The sequence below is a fragment of the Primulina eburnea genome, chromosome 1, assembly GCF_022965805.1.
Source record: "Primulina eburnea isolate SZY01 chromosome 1, ASM2296580v1, whole genome shotgun sequence".
NCBI lineage: Eukaryota > Viridiplantae > Streptophyta > Magnoliopsida > Lamiales > Gesneriaceae > Primulina > Primulina eburnea.
The window spans coordinates 60533191-60552245 of record NC_133101.1 but is presented as its reverse complement, the minus strand read 5'-3'; the positions used below and the strand labels follow the sequence as shown (position 1 = coordinate 60552245).

General features: G+C 34.6%; 3 protein-coding genes across 4 annotated transcripts; 2 read left to right on the top strand and 1 right to left on the bottom strand.

The window, feature by feature from the left end:
• The first annotated feature begins 590 nt into the window (after positions 1 to 590).
• On the top strand, positions 591 to 6454 carry LOC140836421 (FRIGIDA-like protein 3). 2 transcript variants are annotated; one of them, XM_073201927.1, is made up of 5 exons: positions 591 to 813; positions 1516 to 1552; positions 3230 to 4292; positions 5143 to 5321; positions 5824 to 6454. In XM_073201927.1, exons 3-5 carry the CDS (start codon positions 3242 to 3244, stop codon positions 6241 to 6243), a joined length of 1650 nt encoding a protein of 549 aa, XP_073058028.1. In that variant the 5' UTR covers positions 591 to 813; positions 1516 to 1552; positions 3230 to 3241; the 3' UTR covers positions 6244 to 6454. The 2 variants fall into 2 exon arrangements, with proteins under 2 accessions (XP_073058028.1, XP_073058036.1); XM_073201935.1 differs by lacking the exon at positions 1516 to 1552.
• A 1654-nt stretch (positions 6455 to 8108) lies between these two features.
• LOC140836415 (uncharacterized) lies at positions 8109 to 11274 on the top strand. The gene is made up of 2 exons (XM_073201915.1): positions 8109 to 9487; positions 10973 to 11274. The coding sequence occupies exons 1-2, from the start codon at positions 8243 to 8245 to the stop codon at positions 11129 to 11131; spliced, it is 1404 nt and encodes a 467-aa protein (XP_073058016.1). The 5' UTR covers positions 8109 to 8242; the 3' UTR covers positions 11132 to 11274.
• A 4655-nt stretch (positions 11275 to 15929) lies between these two features.
• On the bottom strand, positions 15930 to 16957 carry LOC140813474 (cysteine-rich repeat secretory protein 55-like). Its single transcript, XM_073171959.1, has one exon. The coding sequence runs from the start codon at positions 16888 to 16890 to the stop codon at positions 16063 to 16065; it is 828 nt and encodes a 275-aa protein (XP_073028060.1). The 5' UTR covers positions 16891 to 16957; the 3' UTR covers positions 15930 to 16062.
• Between the last annotated feature and the right edge of the window lie 2098 nt (positions 16958 to 19055).

Genomic DNA, 19055 nt, shown 5'->3' with positions numbered 1-19055 from the left:
GTAAATCTATAAAATAAGAAATAATATTATAATATAATAATAATATTACTATATATTTGAAATTAAAGACGACGATGATTGGGTTTGAGTATAATTTTATATCTTCCGTCTTCATCTTTATTTATTCCATTCATCTTCTTCCTCATCGTATATTCAATTTCATCCTCATCTCGACATTCTTCAGATGACGTAAATCCACACCCTACTAAAATATCATATTATCACATATAATTACATTTTCTCAAATTTAAATTATTATGAGTAAAATATGAATATTTATTAAATTGGAAAGAAACAAATTAAACAAAAAAAATAGCAAATTAAAAGTTATAAAAAAAATAACAAAATATTAGAAAAAATTAATTTAATCAAGTTATCGAGTCAAGTATACATAAGATTAGTTAAAATCCGTCTCCTTCCTCATATTCAAAAATCTCTATACCAATTACTCATCTATTCAATCTAAAATTTTGTTTCTATATCTTCTTCCATTCGAGTCGGGTATTTTTTCCAGAAAATTGACATGGTATTTGAAATATTTGGTATTAGGTTCACAATGGGCAGTAGGGAGATTGGTCCCAAAAAGAAAAGAAAAGCAGGGGGTTAGTGCATGTGATGTCAACGTACGAGTGTGCGTAGCTGTCAGACTCACTTCTCTCAATAAAAACATCCCATCTCTTCTACTTCACTTTCCTCTTCCCCAAACATTCCCTTTAGGGATTCGCTACACGCAAAAACCCAGCTGCCAAAATGCTCTGATTCACGAATTAGCCGCCGCCAAATCACCCTCCGCCACCTGTTACGCCCGATCCGGTGAAGACTTTTCATTCATTTCTCTTGTGTATTCCGTATTCGTTTTTTTTTTGGCTTTAATTTTTGAGATCGAGCTGCCATTCATCTTTTACTCTGCTGACTCGGATTTTATCAACCAAGTGCTCTGTAATCTCCAAATTTAGCCTTGTTTTCATTTGCTGCTTCAAGTTTCTTGTTTTTTGTTTTGTTGGCTCTTCAATCTGAGTGTATGTCCGTGATTAACCGTATTTGTGGTGTATTTCAGCTGGGAAAGTTCTAATTTTTACTTTTACGTTTTTGGTGATTTTTTTTCTGTTTATTATTGTGAAAGCGTATTTGATCTTTTGTGAAGATTTAAATTTATTTTATTTTATGTAAATTGATGGAGTCGGTTAAACGGTTTCTTGTTTTCTAGCTGTTCTTTGCTTTTTTAGTGTCTCGTGTAAGTTAACTTGTTGCTAGCGTAGTTGTGTCAGAGCTCATTGTTGTTGGCACCTCTCGATTTGTTAACCCAGCAAGAACCAACAGCTGAAAGGAACATTAATAATAAAATTATGAAAAAAAAGAAAAAGAAAATTGCTTAATATATTTTTTTTTTGTGTACTTTATCCAGATAATTTGGAAACCAAATCAAATTCTGCAAAATGGTTTCTTGTTTTCAATCAAAATTAGTTCTTGTTTTCTGGTGCATCGTTTCTTTATTCTAATGGTTTATTTTTGCAGAGTGTTACTGATTGAAGTATCTCTACGCTCAACCTTGGTAGGCATTCTTTTATGAAATTATCCATCCTTATTTATACCCACTTTATTATTCATTCCTCGCTCCTGTGGTGGCTATCATCAGTGCTTCTGTACTCTAGATGTCACTTTCTCCCCATCAATTTTTTTTCTTTCACCTACATGGTCTTTTGTGTTACTGGCTATTAAGCTCCTTAAAATGGAGTATGATTTTTATGCACTAAAAATAATTGTAATTTTCATTAAATAGTATTTGCTTTTCCAACACTTCATTGTGGAATTGCCACCTTCATATTTAACCATTTGCGAAGCGGCTCGGTTATCTGGTCCAGGTATCGAATGATTTTTGTGGTGAATATTTTTGCCTCAGTTTATGTTAGCACCCAAGAATGTCATCTCTCCTTTTCCTTCTTATCTAGTCGAGAAAACTTGTCTATTTTGTTCAGATCTCTTTTGCTTTGTTAAGATCCTTAGTTATTGCATTAAACGAGCTGTATGTTTCTTATGTGTTCTGCAATTAGTGGTTGCTGTTGTAGACTTGTTTGTGATGGTTATCTCATATGATGCTTTAGACACCAGAGTTTCAATTTTTGATGCTTTATTATTTATATATAGTGTTTTGCTCTGGAATTCTTTTATTTTCTTTTTGTTTACAAACACATTTATTTATATTTTTTAGAGTTAGATTTTAGATTTATTTATTTATGACCAATTATCAAGTGAATCAACGATTTCAAGAATTATACTGAAAAATGATACTTGTGGGACTTACATGAGAAAGATCTCACTTACCATCGGGAAATTAATGAGTTTGATTCGGACTTAGATTTATCCCGTCAAAATTTTTCTTTCTTGGCCATAATTTTGTGGTAGATCTGGTGCTGAAACTTTTGTTCTCATATAGTGAAGTGTTGTTCGATAAGATGGTATCCACGAATCATTAGGTTAAGTTTAAAGAAAGCCCGATTCTTATCTTCAGTTGCATCATCATTTACAGATTTTCTGTGTCATTTATTTCTAGAGGGAACAAAAAAAGAAGGAAAAAAAAACTATCATCTGTTTAATATTCACTGCCTGTGACTCGGAAACTTACACCCTAAAGTAATGAAGAGTTGCCTCCATATCTTATGAGTATATCAGTTGCTTAAAGTAGGCGTGTAGTCGGGAATTTCCTGTTTCCTTTCTCTTTCCTCTTTGTGGTTCCAACTGGTTTCTTAGGGGTGCTCGGGCCTGTTAGAATATGGCATGAAAACAGTTACGTTTGGCTCAGTTCAAGATGCGCATAACTTGTTAAATTCAAGTGCTTTCTTGTCATATCATATGGCTAATTCCACAAATATATTAGACAAAGTGAAATATTTGTGGTTTCCTGGTCACGATACACTATGTAGGTCAAGAAGCATGTCAAGGAAGTCCAAATTATGCTACCAACAAGGGCTTGGGTTTGTTTTTAAGAAAATGATGCTGTTGCTGTATGAACTGTTCTGAAACTGGTCTATTTTTGGTTCCACTTATTCATTACTTTGAAATGTGAAAAGATATCCGTTTCTGAATCTTCTATGTTCCTTATACGTACACATCTTATATGTTCCTTATACCAGCATATTCCCATAGAAAATAATCATCCTCAGAGAAATTTGAGGATATTTCTTTTTCTGTTTTTGTTGTTGACCTGATGATTGACTTTTTTTTATTCCAGAATTTCTATGTCATGGAAGACAACATATCAGTTGCCACACTGGTGGACTCCACCGCCTCTAAAATACAACAACTTCAGAAAGCATTTGCTGAACTTGAAAGCCACCGTGCTATTACTCTCAATTTGAAATGGAAACAGCTTGAAGAGCATTTTAGCGGGCTTCAGAAGTCCTTGAAAAGACGATTCACCGAACTTGAAGATCATGAAAAGGAGTTTGAAACCAAAATAGTTGAATCAAGAGATATGTTGGAGAAGCGTAAAGCAGCTATTGTGGCTAAAGAGCAAGATTCTCTTGAGAGGCTTCAAGAAAAGCGAGATGCCGCTGTCTTGGCTATTCTGACTGCAATGGAGAATAACGGAAAGCCATTTTCTGTGGATTCAGGTGCCACAAGTAAACAGAACCTAGCCAAAGTACCTGTCATGGAGAAACAAATGCCTGATCCCATTGTTGTAGAGAGTGAATTTGCTAGGGTGAAAAAACCTTTTCAAAATATGCATGTAGAGGTGAAGTCTTATCCAGAGTTGGTGAGTTTTTGCCAACAGATGAACTCAGAAGGACTACACAAATTTATATCAGACAACCGCAAAAATCTTGCTACGTTAAGGGAGGAAATTCCTATGGCATTGAGGGCTGCAGCTGACCCTGCTTCCCTGGTTCTGGATTCGCTGAAAGGTTTCTATGGCATGGAAACTTCAAATTCAGATGCTCGGAAAGATTCAAATCTCTTAGGACTTCGCAGGACCTGTATCATGCTGATGGAATGCCTTAGCAACTTAGTTGTAAATCTTGATGTTCACTCTCTATCAGGAATTATCTCAGAAAATGTGAAGGAACGAGCAAGAGCGATTGCTGAAGATTGGAAACCAAAGTTAGATCATCTCGATGTTGATGCCAACAATGGAAATTCGTTAGAGGCGCATGCATTTCTGCAGCTTCTGGCTTCTTTTGGTATTAATTCAGATTTTGATGAGGAAATCTTGACCAAACTAATTCCCATGGTATCTCGCCGTCGGCAGACAGCTGAATTATGCCGTTACCTTGGGTTGTCAGATAAAATGCCAGGTTGGTAACTGCAAACATTTTTGAGTTTTAAACACTTTCTTATGTTTAAAGAGTGTCAAAATGCCTAGTATGTGTGTAGTATTTGATTTGTAAGATGGGTTGGTAGAACAGTGCCTTATATTCAATTCCTTTGTATGGTTTACCACTATTCTTTTCAGGTGCAATGCATACTTAGTTGCTTAATAAACCATTAGCTTTATCCGGAATTTTGACCTTAGAATGATGAAATTTAGTGCCAATTTCTTGAATTTACAGATATAATTTTATGTAGTTAATATGCAAGCATTTCAGTTACTTTTCTAACCAAGCATGGTATGACAAGATTTAACTCCCCTTTTATAATTTAAATTTTCATGATGCATTTCTAACTTTTGTTTCAATGTTGTATTTGTAAGATGAGCTCATTCTAGGAAAGACATTATAATTTTTCCGATCCAAAACCGAACAAAATGACTCCAGATTTACAAATTGGCCCAGCTAGAAATCAAACTAGGTTTTTTTCAGCTTCTCTTCTTTATGTTTCAGTTGTAACTCTCTATCTGGCTTCAGCTGCACTTCCACCAGCTCACCGATAGCGCGTCACTAAAAATCATTTGGGAAGGCTCTGCTGTCAAACCTGCAATTGTGTGGTTAGGAGAGTGCTAGTATTTGCCATACGTTTTCTTTGAAGTGTTTAGGTTTAATTAAAGAATTATCTTGTTTGATTTTTTATAAGATTTTCTGATTCCAATAACACTCGAAGTGAGATGGTCCATCATGGATCTAAATTGCATTTTTTTTTTAAAATGATGTATCTTTTACAAAGCGTACAGATTTTATGCAATTCACATTTTGTTACCCAATTTATTAGGCGTGATTGATGTGCTGGTGAAGAATGGAAGGCAGATCGATGCTGTCAATCTAGCATTTGCTTTTGAGCTTACCAATCAGTTTTCACCAATTTCATTGCTGAAATCCTACTTGTCTGAGGTGAAAAAAGTGTCTGCAGCTGCCAAACCTGGAAATATGTCACCTACTGCTTCTACACAGGTCTTTTTCCTCTGCTTGTGTCAATGATGGTCTCGTTAATTGATATGTTCTTTGGTTAAGAACAGAGACGGAGGAAGAAAAGTCAGTCTGGAGGAGGAAGAAAATGATTTTTTTTAAAAAAAATTAATTATCAAAAAATATAAATATTGTTAACAAACATACACAAATTAATAACCATCATCATATTTTCACGTATATCTTACAAAAAAGATTATGAAATCAATCTAAGTACCATAAGAGAAAATAATCAAATTGAGAAACACAAGGTAACTTGTAATTATTTGGAGAGTGAAATCAAGAAGTTATCGACCCCATGGATTCCATTTTATTGTTCATTGAATGAATTTTAGTAGATAAGTTTGTCATAGAGACGAGGAAAGATTTTGGAGTTGATGGGGTCAGTTGAACACCCATAAACATGGTGGTAGCTCCACCCCAGGTAAAGAGTTCTATAACTTTCTACTGCAGGTATCCTGGTGAAACTAAAAATTGTTTATTGCAGACTGATGCAAATGAGAAAGAGCTCGCTGCACTTAAAGCTGTGATCAAGTGCATTGAAGATCACAAGCTTGAGGAACAATTCCCAGTGGATCCACTCCAGAAACAAGTTCTTGAAATCGAGAAAGCAAAGGCTGACAAGAAAAGAGCTACAGAAGTTGCGAAACCACAACCCAAAAGACCTCGTGCCAATGCTGGTGGATATGCACCACGAGTCGCTAATGCGGCTGCTGACAAGAACTTCTACGGGAGAATGACTGACAGGTATGCACCCCCATACATCTATGAAAGGCCATATGCTTACCCTGGACCAAACGATCACCATGTTCCGACATTTCTTGGTACGGCCAGTTATAACTTCTCTCATAACCATGGAAACTTCTTTGGCAACGCTTACCAGTATCAGCCTGCTTATCTGCACTAATCAACAGAGATGGTGACAGTCTGATAATGATCTGTTAACTTTTAGTGTTGACCCTTTTTACATTCTGTTCGAATTCAGTTATCTGGGAAAAAAATGAAACTTTATCCTCCTTAATTTCTAGTCTGTTTGTAGAAGCTAATATTACCATCCTCTGATAAATATGCTCTGTTCTAATGTTCACAATGCTGCGCTATTATTTTGTTTTAGTTTCTGTTGCGTTTTGGGATTAGGTGTGAAGTAATGTGTGCATGCATTGTTCTCAATGTTTTTTTAGTGCTTACATTAGTTCGTGCAAGCGGCTTAGTACCCAATAATTCTCATGATGGGTAAGTTAGATTATGTTGTATTTTTTTATTTTTAACTATGTTGAAAGTTTCATAAAAAAATAAACAGTTTTTACAAAATTTTAAAGTGGGGGTTCGAAGATCCTTTTAACAGAGGTCAATCTTTTTGCTCGTTCTTGTCCAATATGGAAATTTGTTCACGGCTGTATATAATTTTCCATGGTTTTTGATTCAACACTTTTATTCGGGTGATTTTCTATTTGAATTTTCGATAATTCCACTTTAAACTTGTGTGAGATATTTAGTTAGTTATTATTTGTCAATATTAATATTTTATGGTGCAATATGCAAAAAGCCTTAATTTAATGCCTCAAATTGTCAATATTCTGTAGAGTTAGTCTCATGTGAGACCGTCTCACGGATTAAGATCTTAATCCGTGAGACGGGTGAGCCCTACTCATATTCACAATAAAAAGTAATACTCTTAGCATAAAAAGTAATACTTTTTCATGGATGACCCAAATAAAAGATCCGTCTCACAAATATGACCCGTGAGACCGTCTCACACAAGTTTTTGCCTATTCTGTAATACATGTTATTAAACAAAATTTTTTATTTACTTTTTTAGCACGTTCTTTTTAATTTTTTGGTTTTGCATATTTATGCGACATAATGAGTTACTTGTTGAACTTATTTTAAAAAAGATGTTGATTTATCTAATATCTACGTCCCAAAAACATCTACTAATAAAATATCCCAATAATCTTCTAATCAATAAATAACATATCTCCACTATCTGTAAAGTGAATTGCAGATGGAAGCCTGCCTTTTGATTTCCATCATCCGTACCCACAAACTATCTGAATTCTGCAAGCAATCAGTCAAAATCATCCAAAGAAATGAATTGCTTCTCCCTTACTACTGCAACCATCAAACCATTTTAGTTATGTTTTCAAATTCCAGACCCAAATTTCAAATCAAATATCTATCATTGTACACAAATGGTAATGGACATATCTATCAAGTAATCATATAATTTTTTGTTTTTGTTTTTTTTTTTAAATCTGCTACACCATGTGCCCACACATAATTTAATTAACTAGATGGTTTAAAATTCTAAAAAAAAATTCAATATTTTTAGAGGAAAAATTCAAGTTCATCAATTTTGTTTAAGCAAAATGTCAATTTTACTTATATATACATTGGTTTGTGACATTTTAAATCATGTATGTTTAGTTATATCAATTTTAATCATATACTTATGTTTTTTTAATTAATTTTAGTATTTTCCCTCATGTAACTACATGACTAATATCGTTGTTAAAAGTTATAATTACGTCCACAAATATTTGTACGTATATCGAAATATTTTTAACCACGTATTTACAAAAATTTAACAATAATATTCGTTATTTAATTATATGATTTTTTAAAAATAATTACAATTAATAAAAAAATATAATTACATGATTATAACGAAATATACAAGACTAAAATATTACACACCGATAAAATTAACATTTTATCATTTTTCCGCTTAAAAAAAAATTAACAAATAACAAATTTTCTTTAAAATTCAAAATTTAGCGAATATAGGTAATCAGTCATCAGCCAATTCAGCATCTCCGAACAGAGCTCCAGAACCCTAATTCCTCTTTCCTTCTTCCAATTGGGGCTTTCTTTTCCTTTATTTTTTTCCTCCTATCGTGATTTGTATGGATTCATTGTTGGCAAATTACGCCTCCTCTGATGAAGAAGAACAGAAGCAGCACTCGAAAGCACTTGTATCGAAGTCCGAAGCTGAAGAAGAACAAGATTTCCCCTCAAAGTCCACTTCGAGACCCGGTGGGATTTTCAGTTCTCTCCCGCCCCCAAAATCATCTCTTTTCAATTCATTGCCCCCTTCAAAATCCCAATCGTTCCCTAACCCCGAGCCCCGAACGAATTATGTGCAACAAGATGAACAAATTGATGATCAGGTTAGAGAAAATTCAAAGCCGAAGGCATCATCTTCATCGCTGTTCTCGTCCCTTCCTACGCCTAAATCATCGACTTCCGCTTCTTCTTCAGCTACCTCCAAAAAGGTTGTTCAATTTAGGCCTCCCCCAATGATAAATCCGTTTTCTTCTGGCGTTAGTGACGAGGACGAGGATGAGGATGAAGAGGAAAGACAAAGGAAAAAGTCAAAAGCATCATTATGTACCTCCTCTGCAATGTCATTTTTATCAAGTATGCCCGCACCTAAGAACACCGCCACTTTGGGCGCCATGCCTTCTGCTTTGGGTTCTGGCAGGAGATGCATAATTGAATCTGAAGCTCGAGATTCTACTGAGAGTGTGACTGGAAGTGATAAGGTTGTAAGTTCAAATGTCGGATTTGTCAATGATCAATCGGATGAGATGAATTATGATAGTTCTAGTTGGAGTTTAGGAAGTGAAAGTACAACAAATTACAGTGCAATCGAATCTTTCCATGGTGAAAATGCTGCTTCAGCTGTTGTGAGTAACGTTATGGAGAATGATGGCGGCGGTGTGATTTCCAATTTGGGATCCTCCGAGGTTAAATCTGATGAGTTGAATTATGATTATTCTGGTAGGATTTCAGGAACTGAAAGCTATTATAATCATCATAATGGAGGACAATTTGTTAGTGTTGGCCCTGAGGCTGTTGATTATTTGAACGGGGATGAGGATCATTTGGATTACCCGAATTATGCTGCGGGTTATGGGAATTATAGTAACAATCCACAGAATGAGAATACTTGGGCTGATACTTCAATTATGATTGCATTTCCTGAGGCATCTGGGGGGGTTGAGAATGCCCTTAATGTTTATGGAAAGAGGGGTAGGAGAGATGCTCCACAAGATATAGTTGAGGTGAAGCAGGACGAGTTGATGAAAAATCGACCAAGGGAAGACCAGACGAAAATGACTGGGATTGCATTTGGCCCTGCATATCAGGTACTTTTCTCATAAGACTTGAACTTATCATTTCTGATTTAATCTCATAGAAATTGTGCTGAGACATCGAGCACATGATAAGATAGTAATTTTTGAGATTTAGGAGGGGAAAGAGACTTTACTTATACAGTGTTGTGAAAATGCAGAGTTTAGCATAAGTATCTCGATTTTTGCTTTCCCTGCAGCGTAAAGGTTATCAACTGATGTATCATTCAAATCTTCCAGAGCTTACTGCGAAGCGTTATACCAAATAATATTGTGAATTGATATGCGATTGTTGGTCATTGGGTCGATTTGGTGGTATAGTGTACTTGGACCTTGCAATATCAATAATTGCTATTTAAGTAACTGAGGATGAAATTTGTTTCTAATCCAACTATACTTTGTAATGATTGTCTGAGTAGGAAAATTATCTCGATGACTGATTCCACCAGTCAATATTCACGGTCTTAAAAAAAACTTAAATATAAACCTCTCCCCGATCTACAATTGCTTCTTTGCTGCTTTTGACCAGCTTGGATGTGTTTTTTAAGGTTTAAGAACATCGAATAAACATATTGAACATACATTCGACCATTACAATACCACTAGGCTATTTAGTATTTGGATTGTTTCTGCATAAACATGGTCATAAACTATAGTTACAATCATAGCTCTGGACTCTGGTAAAATACCTGGCAGAAAAAAGTTTGGTGTTTGATGCCTTCGCGTATGTTATTATGAAAATGTCTTAGTGGATACAGAAAACTCGTTTGCCTAAAATTAGGTTCAGGCGAGGCACACTGATGAAAACTTATGGGGTCATACTCATCATCCCCAGTCTATAGGGGATACTTTTTTCTAGTTATGCTGCGAACTGTCAAGATATTCTTTAACACGTCACTTGAATCTTAGAAACAATTACAAACCATCGAAACATTTGGGAAATGTGTGTACAAATTACAATGTTAACTATGTCTATACAGCATTGTGATAAAATCCATGAGACAGAGAATGCCTCCTGAGAAGTTAGTGTTTGTACTTTGTACTGGCAGCATACTGACTATTGGCCTTGGTTCCTACTTCCTATCATCTGCAATCAACTAATGCTTTTTTGTCTGATAAACCCTCTTGGCTTGTAAACATGAAACATCATTTTGCTCTGTAATATCTCCCCTAATGTGTTCATTCTATTTCTCGTTCACTTAATCTCCAATCAAACATCGTCGTGCTTGAATCAACTTTTTTTGGGCAGATATGGTGCTTTGTCCTATGCTGGCAACTACCATGACTTCTGTTACCAAAGAAGTTTGCATGCTATTAATTTTTTGAATAGCAATGTTATACCCGATTAAAAACTTTTATGAAACGATTACTGAGGAAAATTCTAGTTAATTTTATACTGCCGTATTATAACATTCAGCTATCAATTGACTTTCTTCCAAGTGCTGTAAATTATAATCGTTCAGTTAGCATCTTATGTATCTACCCTATGCCTTCTTGCAGCCCACATCAACCAAGGGTAAGCCTTCAAAGTTGCACAAGAGGAAGCACCAGATTGGGTCTTTGCTTTTTGACATGAAACAAAAAGAGATGGAGTTGGCTGAACGACGCTCTAAAGGATACGCTACTAAATCTCAGACGCAAGCGAAATACGGTTGGTGAGATGGTGGTTTATTCTTTTTTATGATGTGATGATAACATAACACTATAAAACCACTTTTCTCTTGCAAGATTTTCTCCTTAACATTGTATTGGATTCTACCCAAATACTGGTATTTCTGATATCGGAACATGGTTGTGTGGATCATGTCCTGCATTTCCAGTTTCTTCAACGGGAACAAAAATGTGCGAGTACAAATGGTTGGCACTTTATAAGTAGATAACGGTATAAAAGTTCAGGCCATGTTTTTATTCACACTTGCCGGATGTGCTATCAATCTCAGGAAACACAACCATTTATTAAAATTTACATTTAATTGTGCATTGTAGAATCGGTCTGCACACCACCATATCCAAAACCTCTTTATTTATTTCCAACTATATATTTTCGTTCCTACTTTTAATTCAAAATTTGTCTTTTCCCACAAAATACCATGTTACATACGCTATTTCAAAATTTTAGATACGTGGATAATATTATTATTTAAAAAAGTGGATAAACGAAGTGGATGTTCATCGCTGTTTTGGATTTTTTTTTTTAAAAAGCAGTTTGACGGCATATGCTTTGTTGATGCCTCATATGCTTTGTTAATGCTTTTGTCGGGCTATGTTGCCAATAATGGAGTTTGGTCTTGTTTTCGAACGCTAAAAATTCGAGAAAAGAGAAGAAAAAACTACGGTTTTCGAATCAGGTCATCAACAATTTTTTTTTAATATATGATGTGATTATGAACTATAAAGTATAAATTAATATTACGAAAATGTAACGCAAGTAATAAATGAATCATAAAATATTAACAACTTCATTTGTAGAATAAATATATGATTAATAAAAAAACATGATATATTAATATAATGTAAATGATTTTGAGTAGGTTTTTTGTGAGACGATCTCAAAAATATTTATCGTTGAGACAAGTTAACCCTATCGATATTCACAATAAAAAGTAATACTCTTTCATGGATAACCAAAATAAGATATTCGTCTCACAAAATACGACTCGTGAGATCGTCTCACACAAATTTTTGCCAATTATTTTTGGTTAACTGACAGATTTATGATAATGTGATTCAAGTAAAAAAAAAATTTCCTAAAAAAAGAAATATTTGATGAGGTCAACATATAAAATAAAAAAATAATAAAAATTGTATAAGATTACATGGATCCATTTATGAGATAGATATTACATTAAAAAATATTATTATTTTTTAATAAAATATATAGGTAATATATCCTCAAATAGACTCAAAAGATAAAGTTGCTAATGAATTTCTGAAGACTTTAAAAAATATAAATAAAGAATTTGAAAGGGTGAGACAGCATGAGTAGTAAATATTAAATCCTGGTTACACGTGTAACAAGCTGAAATTGCATGTGCGAAAACTTGGAGTTTTGCATTGTCAGGGTTTGTTGGGATCCGTATCCGATGAACATGCATCCCATGTTTATCTTTTATACTTAAATACACGACAATATATCTATATATTTTCTTATTGATCATCTGTTTCCTCTGCCGAAGAATGGGTCTACCATTTGAGATACACGATCAACACACAAAATCCAGCCATGTTATTTGGTACGGAATCGCTTGTTCGTCTTTAATTTTGTTTAATCGTAATTTTGAAAGAATTTTTAGTGATTTTTTAATTTTTTCCTTTCGTTTATTATTTGTTCAACTTGAAATTTTTGTTGAACCGTATTGAGTTGCACACGCAGTTCGAAAAAGGCCGCGGAATCGATGCTCCGTGGTGAAGAAAACGTGGAGAAGAAACCGATACCAAAGAAGCTATGCATATGCTCCGACACTACTCATGCCGGTTCATTCAAGTGCCGCCTGCATCGATCGAACATCCCAGACAAAGACCAGACCCGCTGTTAACTGATGTCTAGCTGTCGGGTGGGGTGGCTATCGCTACATTGCACAGATGTTTCCAAGTTGTGAATAGATTTAATCATTAGTAAAAATCCCTGTTAATATCTTTAAAATTCTTTTTATCATCTTTGGCTTTTTCTACAAATTAGTTCCATAGTTCAAGCTGGTAACAAAATGGGTCAAATATAAGTGCATCTGATTAATGTATCATATTTGACGTATTTTCCCTCCACTTTTCTCGAGGGACAGCGAAAACGGTGGAAAATAACAGACATTAAACTCTGTGAGAAAGACGAATGTCCCATTAGCTTTACGTAACATGGAAATTATAGCAAGACATGCAAAGAGTAGTGATGTTGATCGGGCAATTTAGGTTGAGTTTAGTGGGCAATTATACTGGGTTGAGTAGATTTTGGTTCGGGCACAGATGAGAAGTACCCGGGACAAAAAATCTGGACATTTAAAGAAAGAAAAGAACGTTAGAGAAGTACTCAGGACAAAAAATATGCACATTTAAAGAAAAGAAAGAACAACTATTTAAAAGTCAACGATGATAGTTAAGTCGAATCACTCTTACGTGTCGGAAGATTTAAAAGTTACTTATGACGAGATAGTCGTCTATGTTTTTTTCTTTGACACTGCCAAAACTGACCGTCTATGTTATTTATAGTTTAGTCATATCACTTTTACGTGCGCTGAATAAACTATCAATGATTATCGATATATGACATCCTGTGGACTCGGAAGTGACACCTGTTCTGAGGTGCTTGTGCTCGGGTGAATGATCATAATGTGGAGCACTGGATGGTTTGCTCTACTTCTCTGGTCCTTTGTGATATCCTAATGTGCATCTGGACCGACTCCTGTCCCTGCTTCCTTGGTTTCCTATAATCCGGGTTCCTTTCCCTGCTTCCCTGAAATCTAACCAGAATGTTACGAAATGCTATTGATCAACCAATCAACATAGAGGAAATGAGTGAGGCCGTATCATTGGCAAATACAAACGATAGACCTCCATCGATCAGTAGCCCGTTTCTCATGATTTGAGTAGAGATTTTCTTCGACGTTCGAAAAGGCGAAGAAGCCATGATCACACCCCGTCTTAACATTGAAGTGACCCTAGGAAGAACCGTCCACGCCGGTTACCTAGAGGAATTATTCTGCCCTTCTGCCGCCTCTTCCATCAACCGTTGCGGCACCACCATATTACCACGGTGGAGTTGGGCAGAAGGGAGTTGCTACACGCTCTCATAAGCATGCATAATTGTGACCTGGCTCACTAGACTTCCATCCCAAGGGTAAAATTTGAGGGTAAAATTTATAAAATGATAATTATATACATGTAAAATCAAATCTATTTTCTATTATTAATATATATTTATGTGTATATTTAGATCATACATCAAGACAAAAACTTGTGTGAGATCATCTCACGGATTATATTTTGTGAGACAGATCGTTATTTGAGTAATCAATGAAAAATTATTACTTTTTATTGTCAATATCGATAGAGTTGACCCGTCTCACAGATAAAGATTCATGAGACCGTATCGCAAGAGATATATTCTTATATCAATATCTATATATAAAATCAAATAAACTTTTTAGTATTAATCTATCTCTACATATATCTATATTTTAAAAATGAATGGATCTCATGTAAGACCGTCTCACGAATCTTAATATGTGAGACATGTCAACATTATCCATATTCACAATAAAAAGTAATACTCTTAGCATAAAAAATAGTACTTTTTTCATGGATGACCAAAATAAGAGATCCGTCTCACAAATATGATCCGTGAGACCGTTTCACGTAAATTTTTGTCTTTAAAAATAAAACATCACATGGATATTAATATTTTGACAATGATAAAATAACACAACTGAAAAACATTACCCTTCATCTATATAACTCATAAAATACTAAAAAGATATATTTGTAAAATTCTTAAAATGAGAAAGACGTACATGTAAAATAAAATCAACAAAAGCGATATTAATATTAACATCGACATTTTTTTACTACTAATTTTTTTAAAAAAATTATAATCAATAATAGATTATTATTGTTTTTACCGTTGTAAAAATATTGAAATCATTAGCAATTATAACTACGAGCAAAATATTTAAATTATATTAATTTCATAGGATTATTAATATTAATCAACCGCGATACATATGATGCGTATGGTCCGTAGAAAAAAATATTAATCAACCGCGATACATATGATGCGTGTGGTCCGTAGAAAAAATGGGAAGAAAGAAATATATATATGCCAACCTGATGATATTGAGCATCTGCGTAGGTGAAGTTCTCCCATCCAATTATGTGATCCACCCATTTATTAATAATTACCAATTTACTTGAAGTGTTTTCAATGTTGGGTTTCATTTCTTTGGCTCAATATAAATTATATTCGAGTGTCCACTTATAATTTATATTGAATCATGAATAATATATTAATAGCGACTTTTGGTATGTGTTATGTGTTTGTACAATATTTTTATCATTAATTTAGTTTATATTTAAATAAAGATTATACCATAATTGTGAAAAATAGTGATTAACAAAATTGAATTTTTGAAATAATGAATTTTAAAAAATGGAAAATAAATAAAATGAGAGTTGTCCGATAAAATGAAATATATAGGAGTTGAACTTATAATTTGCTACTTAGGCCATTTCCAACCTTGCACCAAAATGGTGCTTTTGGTGCAAACAATTACCATCCAATTCCTCTGTGCCAAATATTTTATTATTTGAAGAACATTAAAAATAATACTTTGATATAAAAGCGACACTTTTTCATTAGCTGATGCTGAAGATCCATTTCAAAAAATTAACTAACGAGATTGTCTCGCAAGATTACAAGAATTTTTGTGATAAAATCATACAACTATAGCTATACCCAAACCATTGATAGAATTCGAATTTGGACCCATCTTGAGCCGAGCTCAACTACGAAACATTAAGTTTTCAAAATTCTAGCTATGAAGACAACGTTACATTTTATTCAAAAAGCATCACACAGCTGCTAAAAGTAAGTACCAAGAAGATCAAGGATTATACACCTTAAAAGATTCATACTTGGCGGCGTTACCAACCAAGGATCCTCGAGAATCGAGAGGAAAGAAGAAGGGATAGAGCTCGTATCGGACGTAGCAACTCCCATACAAAACCCGGCACCCTTTCTTGTCTTTGCAGTAAGTGGGGAAGTTCCCGATCGCTACAGCAAGGCACTGAGCGCAATTTATAGCTGACAAATCTCTCGTGCATTGCACCAAGGCATACACTGTCTCAGAAGGAGATATTTTCGTCTCCCCTTTCCCGAGACCTTTGCTTCCAGGCAGCTTCACAGCTTCTGACTCAATCTGATCCGCCAAAGCTCCAAGTTTCTTGTTGAAAACATTGGGATCCGTCACATTTGCGACATTCCAGTAGAAGGTCCCGTAGGAAGTGTCGACTTGTCCGAAGAATTCGAGGGTGTTGTACTTCAAGAAACAATAGTCATACCAAATCCTTACGTCCGTCTGGTTAGGACACAGTGTTCGGCTTTGCTTGGCGGCGTCCTGGATGCAAGCCGAGCAATTGGAGCTGCTCACGTCGGCTCTGCATTGCGCCAGACCGTAGATTTGATTTGCCCCGTGACCATAAGAACTCGCCAAGAATCCTTTTTGGGTCGCACCTTGTACTAGTCTAGGTAACAAGGCATCAATGTTTCTTGATAACTGGGTGTTGTTATCTGTTTTGGTGTTATCATTGCAGAAAGAAGCTAAAGGGTCTGCAGATTCTGCAGTGGAAATGAAGAGGAAGAGAATAGTAAGAAGAAAATTGTACGTTTGATTCATTTTTGTGATGAGAACAAGGCAACAGGTTTCATGCATGGCTAGCTTTTTTAATGGCCAAATAACAAGTGGGGGGCAGTGTTTTTTTGACTTGGTGGTTGGACTTTGAATTTTCCATTTGGGCTGAAATATGGACAATGTTCTGATAACAGTAACACTGTGGAATTGATCTTGAAAACCTGAAATATCTGTCTTCCACACATTAAGGGTGCGCACGAGGGAGGCATCTAGCTCTCAAACTTTTTTAATTAGTAAATTTATTTACTATATCCAGTAAATATATGTTAAAACTAACTTTATTTCAAATAGTTTAGACACATATTTTAATATACTGTTTTACAAACACATGATATGGATAGTCCCTCTTGGAATATATATTGGAAATACAACTTTAAAATAAAGTTAGTTTTAACATATATACTCGATATAGTAATATATAAACCCCATATACACACAGTAGTCTACAAACCATACATCATATAACATTCTCTAGATAAGTTCAGACACAGAAGATTTTTTTGGGATTCGAATTTAGTACATTAAATCCAAGCTTTCATACTGCCAACAATGTTCTGGATCGGAAGACCAAGTCACTGAAGAACGTTGAACTTTGAATACCTTGTCTGTTATATAATCTCGACTTTCAACAATATCCGCACAACAGTAGATTAATTAGAATGAAAATTTCACAACACTCGGTCCAAGAAACGAATGAAAAGTCATAAAATGAATTATCCCAACAAGGTATTAAATAATGATTTCGGCTGCATGGATCTACGAAAACATCAAGGATATATGATATTCTGATTCTGTTGTAACAATTAAAAATAATGAATAAACAAATAATGGAAATTTATAGAGAGAGTTAAACATGCAATCCGAGATTTCTAAAGATATCTCAAACAATATTAGGTTCAGCTCAACATAATCCAGAAGGTAAAGCGATTCCAAACACACTCACAATGGAACTTATATATGGGAGAAACAGCAATCTGCTTCAAGAAAATAAAATCATTTCGTATCATATTCCATCTGTTGGAGATCATTCTAGCTATCCACAGCCTACCATCTGATTTTGTCTTGAAGACTATGGGAAAGGCTACAAAAAAGATCGCGCGTAAAAGAAAGATCAACCTCTTAACACTCAGCCGATCGACTCAATCAATTTGAGTTTGAGGTGATAGATGTTTTTGTGTCAAAAGGATCAAACAAAAAGAAGGGGTAGCTAGAGAGGCGAGAGGAAGATTGCCTGGGCCGGAAAATAACTTTCTTGTCTAGGGTTTTGTTTAACTAAGTTTTCAAAATTTAGTTCAAATATTAATTTTTATATTTTGGGTCTTTTTGTAAGAATGTTGATGCGACAACCAAAAATACTAACATAAATCGAGCAAAGCTTACAAGATATCGTAAATTGCTAATTTATTCAATGTCACCAAAACAATTCAACCAAAATTTTTTATATCAAAACCAAGCTTTAAAAACGTAATAAGCAAAAAAAAAAAACATATTTTTTTAAGTATTTACAAACACTGTCTTAGTAAATTGACATTGCGATATAATTATATGAATGCCAACCTAATGATATTGAGCATCTGCATAGATGAACTTTAATTAGTGTACTAATGATATCTTACATTGCATTAGTTCGTAGTCCACTAATTCACATCCATTGGCAGTGCCCCACTAATGGGCCTAACTCCACTTTCCCATTCAATTATTTGATCCACCAATTAATCATCTAATTAATTAATTAAGGGTTCGTAGGATGTGATAATTGAATGATTAATAATTTGATTGATAAATGTTTGATATGATAAGATTAATAATTTGAAAGATATATAATATCATGTGTGGTGTGAAATAAGTGAGATGGATAAAATCATGATAAATGCATTAATGACCAAAATACCCTTCATTTGAATATTCAATTTGTTAACCATTAAAGTGATTTCCTCCCCAAACCTAGAGCATGTCTTCGGATAACTCACGGAGCAATTGCAAACCCTCTCACCTTTCTTCGTCCCTGAAGATTGAAATATGAGGCGAGATCCGTGAAAGATCTGAAGCGAAGAGGCAACATAGACCTTGAGCATGTATTTCTGAGTTTAGTTTTTTTTTTCAACGGGTGAGATCAGATATTAATCTACAAAAATCGTTCGATCCAGTGGAAGAGAGCAAGAGCAAGCTGTGAAGAAAAGTAATTG